Consider the following 15,804-nt stretch of genomic DNA (forward strand, 5'->3'; position numbering starts at 1 on the left):
GATGGCGTGTAAGCTGAAATAAACCCTTTCCACCTCAAGCTGCTTTTGGTTATGGTGTTTTCTCATAGCAACAGAAACCCTAACTAAGAAATAGGACAAAACTCTAAATTTGCTCTCCAACTATGAAAGCCTGTTACTGGATGAGACGATACACAGGGTACACAGGATGAGGCATTACACAGGAAACCAAAGCAGTGGGTTCAGACAGCAGACACTGGTCTTGGCCTAGTGACACAAAGATGGACAAAACGACTGATACCAAAGAATTTATTGTAAATGTCATGGCAAATACATTGAGCATTATCATTACAAAGGAGCTAGAAAAGTCCATGTTGAAAGAATGCGCTCCCCCCTCCCTCCCCCCTGCCATTCAGGTTAATGGCTAGTACCAACATTTTAGGTAATGAAAGACTTAATGGGAGAGCCGACTTTCACATAATTTCAGGACTTTATCTTAACTTTAGAAGCAGGTAACCATGGATTCCAGTATCAATTGTTCTCTGTTTTTATCAATTCTGTAATGATCTGTAGAATCTTGTCATCTGAGGGAATGAAAAATAAATACATCAAACACCTGAAACTGTAACACTGGCTGAATTTCTAACGCACATATGTACAAACGAGATGCATTTCATCACAAGCCTTTAAGTTAGATGCAAACCCACACTAGTAATGTACACTCCGATACCAGAGATGTCCAGAAAAGTCAAATTCCTTGCCCTGTAAGAGTTATGTTAATGATTAAGGTTATCTTATGCCTACTTCAGAAAGTTAATATTTTGTAAAAAGAAGTTCATATTTGAGTATTTATAGGCAAAGGCCCAAAATAATGAGATATAAGTGGTTTTTGTTTGTTTGTTTTTTCTTTTTTACACAAGGTTTTGCTATGTAGTCTTTACTAGGCTGGAACTCATGATTCCCCTGCCTCAGCTTCCCAAGTGCTAGATGTGCACTATGAAGCCTAGCCCGTTATTTCTATAACTCGTTCTTTAGAAATTCCTTCAAGAAGTTCCTCATTCATTTTCACTGAGCTGAACTACACCGAAGGCTTTATTTACTCTTTCCTGTTTTGCAGTGTGACAGGATTTTTACCAAAGGTAGCAATGATTTTATTCCAGGCTTGGACCAAGGAAACAAACATTCTAAGAGGGAAATGCTCTCAGAGAGGTGTCAATGGGAAGTGACAGGGTAATTTATACAACAAGAGGATCAAACGTCAGCTGAATCCACAGAGCTGCGACATTTGACATTACTTGTTAGGGTGGGCTTATTAACAGCTTCTCCTGTTTAAACAGCTCTGGAATGGTGACTTCCTGTGACTCTCACAGCCACCTTCTCGTCAGGGTGGGACTGCAAGACTGCAAGACTGCAAGACACTACACTTATACTGGGTCCCAATGCCCCTAGTCACAGTGTTGTCCTAAGACTTTTGACCTGGGCCTGTGGCTGGCATTCAGGCGCTCAGGAGCTAGAGTGTATTAAAGAAAGGAAGGGTAAAGTGGAACTATGCTTATCTAAGGTTAGTTGCAGTTAAAGAAAAGTAGAGAGAATTAGAAAGCACAGAGGTAACTTTAAATACTTCTGTGTGAGTCACTATCACAACCTGTCTTCATAGTAAAGCCAGGAAGGTCACTGACATGTCACCTCCTTCCCAAGTCAAAATAAGCACCAAATGCACAGATAAGTCTTTTTAAAAAATATTTTTAAAATGACTTATTATTTTTGTTTTATGGTCATTGGTGTTTTTCCTGCATGTGTGTCTATATGAGGGTGTCAGCTGCCCTAGAACTGGAGTTAGAGACAGTTGTGAGCTGCAATTTTGCATGCTGGGAATTGAACCCAGATCTGGAAGAGCAGCCAGTGCTCTTAACCACTGAGCCATCTCCCTATCCCCAGATAATTCTTAACATTCTTAGAGCAGGAAAGCCACACTTTAGTGCTTACGATGTAACAGCATGGAAAGACTATAACACCAACTAGAAAATATTAGTTCTAAAACTTGACCTGCTCAAGAGAAAACCACTGGCTTACAGAAACTACAGCTATCAAGGAGCATGTTAAATCAAAGCCTGAGGATGCATCCAACTGAATCCTAGGGCTGGGACATCTTAGGAGTTTATTACAATAGTTATGCATTTTAAAAGGCCGGCAGTAGGAGAGGAGAAATATCAACAGACAAAAGCATGGCAAGTCTCTTCGGAGAAATTAGTGTGTCTGGAACAGGCGTTGAGCCTTGTGTTATTTCCACATTTGTGGACTGGTGATGTGCTGACTTAGGGCAGTGCTGGACCGTGCTACTGACAAGCTATGTGTTTATTTCAGGCTTTTGCAGAAGGCTAAAACACGTTCTATACCAGCTAGTAGTCGTGCATTTGTAGGAAACGCATGGCTGGGAAAACAGCCATGAGAAGCCAATGAGTAGAAAACTTAGGCTGGTTTATTTTATTCTATGAAGTGGACAGTTTACAAGTGAAGTTAAGACTGAGGGTAAAGACTTTACAGGAATAAGCTGCAGACAGTTACTAGTTGTGGACAGTTGACTGGAATTTAGCATAAGTAGCTTTTATCAAAAATAAGACTTTATTAGTAATTACATCAAAAGTATGTTTCAGTGTGCCACTGAGTATTCCAGTATTAAAACCACAATTTCTAAACCTAAATCTCTCAAATTTTATTTTTAAAAGTTGTTTTTGTTTTTTTTTTTTAAACACTGATACGGGCTGCAGAGTTGGCTCAGTGGTTAGAGCACCGGCTGCTCTTCCAAAAGAGCAAGGTTCAACTCCCAGCACCCACACGGTAGCTTACAACTCCAGGGGATCCAACACCCTCACACAGACATACATGCAGATAAAACACCAATGCACATAAAATAAAAATACAACACACTAATATTTTATAAACTTATTATCTACCATCTATCTATACACAAGCATGTTATCTTCTAAGTGTATACTAATGTACAAATATATACCTTATTTTGCCTGAAACACAATAAAACACTTACTTTCAAGAGACATCTTTGGATTTTCAAGTTTTTTTCTTAAAACAGAATCAATGAGAATTCTTAGCTGCTTAAAAATGACAGCTATCTTTACCGGGGCCTGTTGAGAAACGACACATTGGACAGAGTTGAACAGGGCATTTGCATGTGTTTACATAAAGCGATCTGAGCATGTGTACCTCACAGTTTAATCCACTTAGGACACCAGGATTGCTACCATAAAATGCAACAGGGAAAGTGTGAGCAAATGACCTGTTAATGGTGGGAGCTGAGCTATGCAGACTTCTTACTTCCGGGAAGTCTGGTATCTCTTGCCACAATAAAGCAACTTACTCCAATAATTCTTTGTTTCTATTTGTATATGACTTTGAGTCAAGACTAAAAAGTTCTGGGGAAATTTCGGGGGTGAGCTCAGGGAGTGGGGAGTAGTTTGAAACAGGGCCTCACTATGTAGCCCTGGCTGGCCAGGAGTTCACCATGTAGACCAGGCTGGCCTTGAATGCAGAGATACTTCTGCCTTTGCCTCTCTGCCTCCTGGGTGCTGGGATTAAAAGTGTGAGCTACCACACCTGCTGGGAGGAAACAGTTTTTAACAGTTTTATTGAGGGATAATTTATAAATCATAGAAATGCACTGTGCTCTTTTTTTTTTTTTTTTTTTTTTTTTGGTTTTATGAGACAGGGTTTCTCTGTGTAGCCCTGGCTGTCCTGGAACTCACTCTGTAGACCAGGCTGGCCTCGAACTCAGAAATCCGCCTGCCTCTGCCTCCCAAGTGCTGGGATTAAAGGCGTGCGCCACCACCGCCTGGCACTGTGCTCATTTCTAAGTGCTCAATTTCAATGATTTCTGGTAAATTTGTAGAATTTCTACCAACATCACTACAGCCTAATTATTAGACCATCTCTACCACTCCAACTTATTTTCATGAACCAAATACATTTTTTTAAAATACATAATCCACATCTCTGGCTCTAGACACATAATTACAGTTATGTAGGAGAACTGCTTTACACTGGTCAATGTTGATGCAGCTACAGAGGAAAATAAAAAGCTTACTTCTGCAAATAAGTACAGGCTGCCTTACCTTGTCCAGAGAAAAAATTTCATGTCTTAAAAACTATGAATCTGTTTGGTTTTTGTATGGAAGGGCTGAACAAATGTAGTGAATAGGCATCTAGGAAACAACCACCAGCTGACCCCAGGCCTCTGGGAGTGCTGATTGTCCCCTACATACAGTGTCACAATGAAGCTATCTGGGATAATCCAGAGAAAATTGTTGTAGTATTCCTGGTACACAGTAATTATAATGATTATTAATAAATATGTTCTGTGATAGTAACAGAATCTTCAAATTATAAAAACCATATGCTTAATATGAAGTTTTCTATGATAAACCACACAGAAAAAGATTATGCAAACTTCAGTAAAAACCTTAAAGTCTACCTCAATGATACAGGAATTTGAATGTTTTCATAAATTCATCTGAACTGGATACCTGAAAATAGATCCAGCCATCCACAGAAAGAAGCCGCTCTCGGTGCTGGACTTCTATGTCACCTCCGAAAAGCAAAACTGGGAAAGGGGTTATGAGGGTCGTTTCTCTCAAATAGACTCTGGCATACCTCACCTATAAAAGACAAAGTAGGAGAAAACAGCTTCATAGTCTAAAAATATAAATTCATTTACCTATTTTTATATATGTATTTTCTTAACAAATTTAATAGAAAAATATATACATTTAAATAACCACATTACTCAACATTCCCTTATTAAGAAATGGAACACACACCTTCCTTTTCTTTCTGAGCCAACCACTTTAGTGAAATACTTTTGGAACAGATAGATTATTAACCAAAGTCTGCTTACTGTAATGGAATTCCAGGTAGAAGGACGACAGCCAGAGAGAAACCTTACTGTCTTTCTTTTATTTAATGGGAGAGAAGTAGATTTTTTGTTCGTTTATTTCTGCTTGAGGAAGTTCGTCAGATTTCAAATGTGAGCAAAGGTGACAGTTGTACTTGAGAAAAAGAGAATCCCATCAAGAACCAGGACGTGTTAGGAAGGAGGGAAGCTGTACGCAGGGATTGACAATGAGTGTTTTACCTTCTCCTGGTACAAGAGCCACCCGTAGGTCTGTAGATCCCGGTTGACTGAGGACGGGTGCACCTGGGCTTTGCCTTGGGCTGTCTCCACCATGCAGGCCAGCTTTTCTGTCACGTCCACTGACTTGGTGCACATAATCTTCCCCACACTGTCGTACAGTCCCGCGGCTAGCACAGCTTTAAGGAGGGCAATGTCCTGAAAGGACAGTGGCTGCGGACCTTTCCTTCCTTCCCCGCTGGCAGAAGACGAAAACCCTGCTGCTTTCACCAACTTCATTAACTCCTGCTTCACATCCTGGATGTTATGTTAAAATGAGACATAATCGATTAAAATAGAGAAATTAGCAAACGACTTTGAAACGTATAGTGCTGTCTCCTATAAAAATAGATAGGATGCAAAGTATCATTTAAATGACTACAGGAAAAAGCTTGAGTGGAGAAGATGAGAAGTCAGCTGTGTTCAGCACCCTAGGACAGTGACATCATAAAATATAAGCATCTGTGAGGGCAGCGAACACGGTCTGAACATATTTTCATGCTCCACACTGACTTCACCACCACCCTCCTTTAACTTTTTATTTTGATTTGTTTTTAGTCATTCTTTAGTCAGTGGGGATACATTAGGAAACATTACAGGGAATCCTGATGGTTGATGACAAGCACCTCTGACAAAAGCCCACTAACTTCACTTAATGAAGCTGCAACTTAAAACACTTTGCACCTTTAAGAGTGCAAATCGGCAGAAGCCCCAGGAAGGGCGGAGGATAAAATATAGAACCACAGGTGGCATTTACACTGGATATCCTTTACGTTTGGTCTGCAGCTTAGGCCATTCCAGGGGAGGCAAGACCAAACAGCTGCTATAGCACAGAGCTGGCAGAGACCCAAGCTCAGGGGTGTGAAGACAGGCTGGGGGAAAGATGCTGGTGGGAGGGGATCTGGAGGTTGGGGACAATTAAAAGGAGACAAAGGAAAAAGGACTAATTTGAAGACATAGCCACCTCTGGGCCAACTAACTGGGATGTCCTCAGATGGCTCAGAAGTGGCTACTTCCAGAGTTCAAGAAACCCTACAGAATAATTGAACTGATTTCTTAAATCATAAAAATCACAAATAGGAAAAAAAGTTGATTAACTATAGATTAAAAAACTTAAGGGACCAATCAAATGTAATGAGTAAATCTTGTGCAGATCATGATTTGAACTAGCTGTGAAAAACAAAATTATTGAATGACTAGGGATATTTAAAACTGTGATTTGATGATATATGGCTTGTTTGTTTTAAAGGTGTGATGGGGTGTCAAAAAAGTCCTATACTTTAGAGATAAGTATTTATCTACTCTCTGCATTTATTTAAAAAATAGTCTACAGGGTGGACAGTAAAGTAAGGGGAACAGACATAAAACAATACCGACCACAAGCTGCTGATTAATGGATGTGGGGAATGGCTGAACTAGAGTTTCTGACAGGATTCCATTTACTTTCTGGTATTCCTGAAATTCCCGATAATTATGCAACATAATAACTGAGTACCAGAGTTGGAAAGAACCTTAGATAATGCCCTTTGAGTTATTTGTTGCAGAAAAAAAAAGAACTAAAAAGTTAACTACTCTATTTCCACCCTAGTGTTATTTCTATGAAACCACGCTGTCTCCTTATGAAAATCACTCCCCGAATGCATTACGGTTGCTAAGAGCAATATTAAGAATCACCTCTAGTGTCAACAGCGATGTTCTGTTAAGAAAGTTCCTCTGGCAATATGAGATCTCAGAGCGGAAGCCTCCTTCTTGCCGGGCTTTCTTCCACCTAGAAGAACAGGTCAGAGGATAAAGGTCACCACCGCTCCTTTCCAGGCTCCTTCTCAGAGGGAGTAACCCAAGAAAGGCTTAATAAAATGATCTCCTGTTACGAAGAAGAGGCCTTGTTTACTGTAGCTGCTACATTTATATAATTTCCAATTGCAGTATTTTTAAGTATAACAAATTGTTGCATTGCTTCAGATTTGAGAACTTTCATATATAATAACAAGTATGTTATTTTTAAATGAGTCTCTGATAAAAGAATAAGCTGACAAATTAAAAACACTAAGAACAAATTTAAATGTTAAAGCACAGTTTGAATGACACAGATACATTTTTTTAAAAAGTCAACCATCTCCAGTCACTGGCTTATTGATACAATCAGGTTATTTCTTTACCCTAGATATGCATTGTAGATTGTGAGGTGGTCCGAATCGGCCACAGCCAAAGATGACTTTGCAAGGTCTGCTTCATCCTTTCGACCAATTGGTGTGATGAAAGGAGACTTTTCTGTCATCACAGCCGCCAGCGTAGCCTGCCCATAAATATCACTTATTATTAAAGAAGTATACACCCAAAGTTGTTAAAAAAGTAAACAATAAGACAATTAAAACCAGGTTACTTGTGTATTTTCAATGAATTTATCATTGCTAACTTACAACTTCATAACTTTCAGCTCACTAGAAGAACCTTTATTTTTAGAACATCTCTGGGATTTAAGTAAGTATGGTACCAGAATCAGGAAAAAACTGAAAACACATCCAAGTGATTAAAGTCTGCTATTTAGTTATAGGCAATCTCAAAATGATAGCTTAGTACTTTAGACTTCTAGACAGCTAATTCTAATCGACTATAACGCCTTTCAAATATAAGTTGGGGCTCTTTCACATTTCTAAAGACACAGCTAAAAGCCGCCATAGTGGAGGAGGAAGAGGAGGAGGAGGAGGAGGAGGAAGACCTTCAGCAAACAATGACTGTGCAGTGCCTGGATGTTGAAGTTCTCAGCCACTATAATGTGAGAGATAAATTAGTGTTCGTTACAAATTAAACAACAACACACAGCAGCTGCAGAGTTTTGCTGGTGTGATGGCTCAGTGGGTGTGATGGCTCAGCGGATGTGATGGCTCAGCGGATGTGATGGCTCAGCGGATGTGACGGCTCAGCGGAAGGCTCCGGACTCACCCAGCAGGCTTTGAAAATAAGGGGACTACACAATCATCTACTTGTTGCAGGGTTTCACACAAACTACCATACACATGGTACTTTTTGAACTTAGCAAATTCTGGAAAGCATCCCTGACTCCCTCCCAGAACCCCCCAACCCATGCTTTGTTGCTGTTGCACTGGGGACTGGACCCACTGCTCCATGAACCTCAGGCAAACCCTCTGCTGAGCCACACCCCGGCCCCACATTTACTTCTAATACTAGAGGAGACAAGAGGGAGGATCCCATTTTCTGTGTTGAACGGACCTTGATTTGTGCTCAAACCCACCACTTGATAATGCTGCAGAGGCACTGTAAGAGCACATGCCCAGAGAGTCAGATACACAGCCACAACTTATTGCTGAAGTAAACGGAGAAAATAGATTCTGAGAATTATTGGCTCAAAATGAGAATCCGGATAAAGGAAGTTTTCATTCTATTAAAGCATATTGTGTCAACAACTTCCTACAAACATTACAGTCAATTAAATACATGTTTCAGGTTGATGGCAACAACCTAGGCAAGCCAAACCCATATAACAGCATTTCTCTCTATGTAAATAAACAGAGAAATAGATTTTTAAGTATATAATTATAAAAAGTTAAATACATTTGAAAATTCTCACCATTCAGGTGCACATTCAGGTCACATACGTTTTAATGATAGCACAGCCATTGTATTTTGTTAAGAAATAATTAATAATTAATAATTAAGTTTAAGCTTGTTCCCGTCCCTTAATAGTGTTCCAACCACATGGCACTTGAAGTGAAGTAGTGAGCACCTTACTTACCACTGGTTCCAGACAGCCAAATATGGCTCCAAAAAGGAGCATCTTGCCAATTTTGACATTGACGGGCAACGCGGCAAGGTGCTGGCCCAGCGGGGTCAGTTTGGGCTCGTTTGGCTCACAGGCTCCAATCTTCCGGAGTAAATTCATTGCATTGCTGATTACTTGGAGCTGAGGAGGATCTAAGGCTTTGGAGAGAAAGTCTTCAGGAGAGCCCAGATCACATTTCTGCAGTGTGAAGGAGACAGGAGCAATCAGTGCTGCCCGGAGGCTATGCTGGAACTAAAGTCAGAATTTAGCAGACTCTTGAGCCAAGAGGCAAATTCGTGAAGCCACCCTATGAGGTGAAGTCTATGTTTTAGTTTCTTCTGTACTGAGTTTCATTGTTAAAAATCTAAGGATCAAGAGTAGCTTCCAGTCGAGGAAGCCACTGGCTTAGGTAGGGTTCTTAGTCAGCAGGCTGAGACTTGGGCTGGGGGAATCTTTGTTTTGGGGAGCTGTGCTGCATGTGGGGAGCTGTGGAGATGTTCAGCTGCATCTCTCATTCTATACACTACACACCAGCATAGAGCCCCTGCTCAGTTAAGACAGTCATAAGTGTGTAGACAATGCCCAGTCCCTCGGAGGGAGTGCTACCCCACAACACCACTGCTTAGGGTGTAAGGCTGTCTATAATACCTATCTCTCTACTACCTAAGAGCTGCATCAAGATCAAAGCACGGCACAGACAGTAAACAGACAGTACTTAAAACAGGGCTTAAAAACACTCAGGTTGTCAGATATTTCCTCATAAAGAATGAGGAAAAAAAATAAAGACAACAAAAACCCTCATGTGTGGTCTTTTGGGATTACCATAATGTGAAGACATAGTTCCTCCAGAGGCACCCGCAGGATTTCAGGTACAGAATAGTCCAGAAAACCTTCAAATCTGAAAAAAGTAACATATCATCAATAATAGCACTGTGCTGCTGTGTGTGCTGTAAATGTCAGTGCTGTGCCTACCTTTCTCTCGTGTACAGCCGAAAGCAGAAGCCGTCCCGGACCCTCCCGGCTCTCCCCTGGCGCTGCAGGGCACTCGCTTTACTGACAAACGTCTCCACCAAAGAACTCATTTGGCTGCTTTCGTGGTACCTAAAGACAGGTTTCAGGAGACAATACGTGAATAACTGATTTCCAGCAACACATTGAACTTACTACTGTTGTGAACAAACATCTCTTCTGAGGTGGGGTCGGGAGCTCAAGATAGGGTCTCTCTCTCTCTCTCTTAAATTGGATATTTTATTTATTTACAATACAGATGTCATCCCCTTTCCCCATTTCCCCTCCCTATACCCCCTCCTCCTTTTTGCTTTTATACCATTTTAATTACATGCAAGTATTAAGATCAGTTCTAGGTTGAGAAACTAGCAATACAATAGATGCAAATAGTCAAGGAATAAGCAAGACAATAAACAAAGTTTCATGATCACTTCCGTGATCACTGTTTCTAAAGGCTTATAAGGATGACCAAAGTATCTGAGCCTACTTCCCTATCCTAGCCCAAGGTCATTTTCATGTCTGAAGCCTACTAACTTGTTCTAGCCTAAAATCTAGATTCCTTCCTAAGATTACTTCTTTGTTGTAGCCTATGATTTAGATTCCTATCTGAAATTACTTCTTTGTTCTAGTCTAATGTCAGATTCCTGCCTGAAGCCTACTTCCTTGTCCTTGGTCCACGTCAGATTCTTGCCAAGCATCCCCAAAGGCTCTCCACCTCTCCCCCTTTTTTATTTCATTAACAAGACTGAGCCAAGACAGGGTCTCTCTAGTAGTCCTGGCTGTCCTTCAACTCAGAGATCCACCTGCCTTTTCCTCCTGAGAGCTGGGATTATGGTTGTGCACTACTACTTGTGGCTGACAAACATTTCTTAAGTCATAGTTTCTGATTAAATGTTTTTATAAAATGCCTATTCATACTGCCAAATGAAAATCATTTGGTACAAAAGAAAATGATTGCTTAACTCATCTTTTCTCAAACTAATCTGACCAAAGCACCTTTTCATTTTAGTTAATACCTACTAAGCACACAGTAAGGTGTGCAGATTGAGAAGTGCTGCTTGCCAGCGTCACAGTTCAGAGCACCGCTCATGAGACACAGCTACAGCCAGAAAACGCTTCCTCTAAAGACACAACCGCTTGTTTTAGAGCTGATTTTCCATTACGTTGCTGCGGTTTTCTCATAGACTACCATTAGCTAAAGGTGCCATCCACTGTTTACATAACACACCCTAAGGCAGACAGTAGAGCCTTTGTGGAAGGTTCGGTTAAGGCATCTGCTATGTTCTGGTTACTATATAAGGCATTTGCAATTATGAAACTTCATTTTCTTTATTAGTACAAAAGGACCTGATGATTGGGAGGGTTTTTGTGTTTTTATTTTCCCAGATCAGAGATTTAAGTCCAGTTCTCCAAAGTCCATTCTATCATAACCCCTTAAATAATGCTTGTGTTAAACAATTTATTTAATAAGCAAGAAAGTATATAAAAACTTACATTGTGAAATTCTGCCAGGAAAGCACTTTTAAGTGGTGGTACATTGACACTGTTGGTAAAATCCAAGGTATGAAATTTTGAAGTTTATTCTCAGATAGTTTAAATTCATCTACACTTTGCTAAGGCTTTTTGCATTGGGCAGAATTGTGACCTTTAGGAACTGGATATTCTTAACAAGATTCTGTAATTTCTCCAAAAAAACTCAATGTTATCAATCTTCTCTGTGAGAAAGTCAAACTTACTTATTTTCTTTTGTTCTTCCAGTGTCAATGACAAACACAACATCAGGAATAGTGATCCCCGTCTCTGCAATGTTTGTTGCTAAGACAATCTGCAAATAAACAAGAATGGAAAGTATTTTGACAGCTCTTGACACTGTATTCTGAAAATTTCTTTAGACAGAATTGGTGAGTTTTTAAAAGTGAATTTTAAGACAACAGTAGAGTGAGGGACCCAAAGAAAGTCACTTCCCACCTCCTGTGGCCAGGCAGGATTTCCGGTGGAGGGAGGGGGACACGAACCCACTCACAGAACATGTGACCTGAAATTTGTCCTGTCTACAAGATGTGCAGGGATAAACACTATCAATGATTCTTTGCTATGCCTAATATAACTGTCATCTGAGAGGCTTTATCCAGCAGCCGATAGAAACAGATGCAGAGACCCACAGTCAAACATTAGGCTGAGCTTGGGGAGTGAGGGGAAGGGATGAGGGAGCTGGCAGGGTCAAGGACACCACAAGAACACCTACAATAGTCAACAAACCTCGGCCCATGGTGGCTCTCACAGACTGAATCACCAACAAAAGAGTATGAGCAGGCTGAACCTAGGCCCCTGCACATTTGTAGCACACATGTATGTAGCTTGGTCTTCATGTGGGTCCCCTAACAATTGTAGCAGGGGCTATCTCTGACTCTATTGCCTGTCTTTGGATACCTTTCCCCTAGCTGGGCTGCCTTGTCTAGCTTCAGTGGGAGAAGATGTGCTTAGTCCTGCTGTGACCAGATGTGCTAAGACAGGTTGGTGCCCTGATAGGTTTCCCCTTCTCTGAGGAGAAGGGAGGGAGATAAGAGGGAGAGGTATGTGAGAGAGTGGGACTGGAAGGAGAGGAGGAAGAGGGAACTGTGATGTAAAATGAATGGAGAAAAAAAAGAAAGCCACTTTCAATTTTAGTCCCAAAAGTTAGATTGTTTTGTTGCATAATTTTAATTTGTTTTACAGTTTTATCAGCTTAGTTTAATGAGGTTGCTAGATTTAAGAAATATTTAATTTCATTTTAATTATGTGTATGTATGTGTGTCTGTGTTTGAGGTTGTTCACCCTATTGTTAGTGCCTAAGCAGGCCAATCCGCCTCCCTCTGGAGCTGGAGTCACAGGTTCTGAGCCACCTGTCGTGGCACTGGGAAGTAATCTTGAGTCTGGAACAGCACAATGGTGTGTTAACTGCTGAACCATCTCTCCAGCCCATGGTACAGATTTCTCTCACAGGCATTTGAACCTGTTTCTGATCAGGGTGTGGCTCATTCCTTAGCACACACCTTTAATCCCTCTGACTGGAATATAGACACATTCTTAGTATGCACTTGTAATCCCAAACAATGAAGGTAGTTTGTGGAAGGAAGCACCCATATTTGAAAGTGATGTCCAATTTTGTGACAGAAAGTGACGAATCATAGAAAGAGTTGACAGAATAGGATATGCCTGACTCTCATGAGAAGAGAGAGGAGAGGGAAGCTACTTAAGGAAGAGACAGACAGTACAGGAGGAAGAGAGCACGGTCCAGGTATATTGTAGAGTTTGTGAAGAGTGGTACAGTAGAATTGAGAGAGAGAGAGAGAGAGAGAGAGAGAGAGAGAGAGAGAGAGAGAGAGAGAGAGAGAAGAGCAGCTCAGAGAGGGAGAAGGAGGCAGTTTCACCAGGAGAGAACTAGCTGGGCACAGTTGTAAAGACAGAACAAACCAGAGAACAAGCAGCCAGACAGTTAGAACAGATTGCTAGAGTTAGTTTGAGGCCAAGCAGAGCAACTCAGTGAGAAGCTGAGAGAAGCCAGATTGAATCCGTTAGCTGGGAGAGGAGTTTCAGTCAGAACAGCTGAGTTAGTCAGCCAGCCAGAGTTCAGAAAGAAGAAAGGGTGAGCTTATTCAGCAGTAAGTCTCAGAGGCTGAAAACATTCTAGGCCTAGATTAGACTGTATGGAGGCTTGGAGCTCCCAGGACTAGGTCTAGTTTAGCAGATGGAGGCCTCCAGACAACACTTACAACAGGAATATGAAAGATACATTTATAAATTTCTACTACAACAAAAACATCACTCCTGAAGTTCTAGTCAGTCAACGTAAAATTGACAGTGGATCTGAGAACTGGGTCAGAGAATTCAGACAGCTCAATATGACCCTATACAATCAATTACTAGGGAAAAAAAAAAAGGAATTACTCAGAAGAATGGGGTGACGATTGTCTTGGCCCTGTTATTTCCAGCTTCAGCAAGTCCCTTCACCCCTGGACTCAGTACCTCAGCTGTAAACAGGTGTACAAACATGACAAAGTCTGGTCAAGTCCCTGAAGCACTGCTCCACTCTAACGCTGTTTCTGTATGATTGTTGCTCCCAGGTTAATGAGCTTCCTGGAAGCTCTGTGGCCACTCTGCTTTTGACAGTGCTAAGATTCTTTTGTTAAGCTGCACTCTTCAAATAAAATCTTTCTTACAGGGAAGCAGATTAGAGCACAGCTCAGCAACCCTGGAGTTCTTGGGGGCATAGTCAGAAACCACCAGATGATGATGATGATGATGATAATTAATTAAAAGTGAAGTTGAATGGTGATCCATTTAGAGATGAGGACCCAGGCCTTGGGCATAGGTCAAGCTTGTTCTGACACCCCCCACCCCCTTTCTCAAAAGTGTCCCACCATGTTGTAACCATGTTGGTTTTAACAATTTCTTCTGGGAGAAGACTCAGAACCTGAGAAATTCTTTGTCAAGAATCTCTTCATTCAGAGCCATGAGCAGAAGGCACCAACTATTTCCATAAATGAAGTCTGTGAGCTGCCATCGGGAATGAAAGGCCAGGGCTGGGGACACAGCTCCGTGGCAGAGCACTGCACAGAATGAGCACTGCTCTGATTCAATTATTAGCTAGTAACACATGGACTGGATGGTTAAGGTTTGAGGAACCAAAAGCCCAGAGAACGAGAATCCTCTTAGGACTTATAATGCTCTTGATATCCAATCTCCTTTATGATGCAGGCATGCATGCTTGCTTTCTCTCTGTCTATTTTTGAGACAGTCTCTCTACATAGTTCTGGCTGTCCTAGAACTCACTATGTAGAACTGGCTAGCCTTGAACTCAGAGATCCACCTGCCTCTTCCTCAAAGTGTTGGAATTAAAGGAATGAGCTGCCATGCCTGGCTCATGATGCTTTCTTAGGAAAAAAGTCATCTTTTTTTTTTTTTCCCCTCTTTTACATTCTTTTTGACCTTTTGAGACAAGGTTCCTCTGTGTAGCCTGGCTGTTCTGGAGTTAGTTCTGTAGACCATGCTGGCCTTGAACTCACAGAGATCTGTCTGTCTCTTCCTTTTAAAAAGCAATATATAAACCACATTTCCCAACTACCAGTCTCCTCAAATGTCTTGACTATTATTAACACATAATATAAATATTAAAATGTCTGAATTAGAACCTATCTTTAAAAGACTTTTTTTTATATGTGAATGCCTATGCACATGTGATGTGAATTGAAGATACCCGAGAAGGCTTTGGAAGATCTCCTGAAATTGGAGTTTCAGGTAGTTGTGTGCTGCCAGTGTGGGTGCTGAGAACCAAACTGTGCTCACATAATCTAACCCCTGGCCACCTCTGCAGCCCCGAGCGCCTGAAATGTAACGTTAGGTTCACTTTGCCTATACTGAGCTGCAGAGCACCTGAAGTTGGTCATGTGTCCAGACCAGCGCATCTCATGAACTATTCTCAGACCACACACATTTGAGTCCCGAGTTTACCTTCCTGACCCCTGGAGGGGGAAGCATGAAAGCCGCCGCTTGATCCTGGGTTGAGAGAACGGAATGCAGAGCTATAACTTGATATCTGAAAGTTAAAATCATAGTTCTTAGCAAGAGTTTCTCTTTAGAAGACACTGCAAGGAATAACAAAAGTTATTTGCATGTAGAAAGCAACTTTTAATATATGATCATGAAAAAAAATTTAAACAAACAGAATTTCACAGAATAGTCTAATAAGGCCCCACTTGCCAGAGGAGGCAAAAATCAACATGAGCAAACAAGAGGTTGAGCGCATCGTCTCTCAAATGTCTGGGACTGTAAGTGTTCCAGATGCTGGTTTTTGGATTGTTTGATTAAATAAGCTTATTATTAAAATACGAGAATA

General features: G+C 41.1%; 1 protein-coding gene across 2 annotated transcripts in view; it reads right to left on the bottom strand.

Moving 5' to 3' along the window:
* Positions 1 to 251: 251 nt before the first annotated feature.
* The window catches only part of Dhx29 (DExH-box helicase 29), a 46,114-nt gene continuing 30,561 nt past the window's right edge, over positions 252 to 15,804 (bottom strand). Inside the window, exons 17-27 of one of the 2 annotated variants that reach the window (XM_034523324.2) lie at positions 15,420 to 15,504; positions 11,666 to 11,754; positions 9,894 to 10,022; positions 9,744 to 9,819; positions 8,895 to 9,119; positions 7,300 to 7,436; positions 6,815 to 6,908; positions 5,105 to 5,398; positions 4,497 to 4,628; positions 3,005 to 3,101; positions 252 to 542 (exon numbers count right to left, since the gene is read on the bottom strand). In XM_034523324.2, the coding sequence (XP_034379215.1) occupies positions 490 to 542; positions 3,005 to 3,101; positions 4,497 to 4,628; positions 5,105 to 5,398; positions 6,815 to 6,908; positions 7,300 to 7,436; positions 8,895 to 9,119; positions 9,744 to 9,819; positions 9,894 to 10,022; positions 11,666 to 11,754; positions 15,420 to 15,504 (1,411 nt within the window). In that variant the 3' untranslated portion in view covers positions 252 to 489. Of the gene's footprint in view, positions 543 to 3,004; positions 3,102 to 4,496; positions 4,629 to 5,104; positions 5,399 to 6,814; positions 6,909 to 7,299; positions 7,437 to 8,341; positions 8,466 to 8,894; positions 9,120 to 9,743; positions 9,820 to 9,893; positions 10,023 to 11,665; positions 11,755 to 15,419; positions 15,505 to 15,804 lie in introns of those variants that run through there. The other variant, XM_076916202.1, reaches the window with a different exon arrangement.

This window comes from Arvicanthis niloticus, chromosome 19 (genome assembly GCF_011762505.2).
Source record: "Arvicanthis niloticus isolate mArvNil1 chromosome 19, mArvNil1.pat.X, whole genome shotgun sequence".
Lineage (NCBI taxonomy): Eukaryota > Metazoa > Chordata > Mammalia > Rodentia > Muridae > Arvicanthis > Arvicanthis niloticus.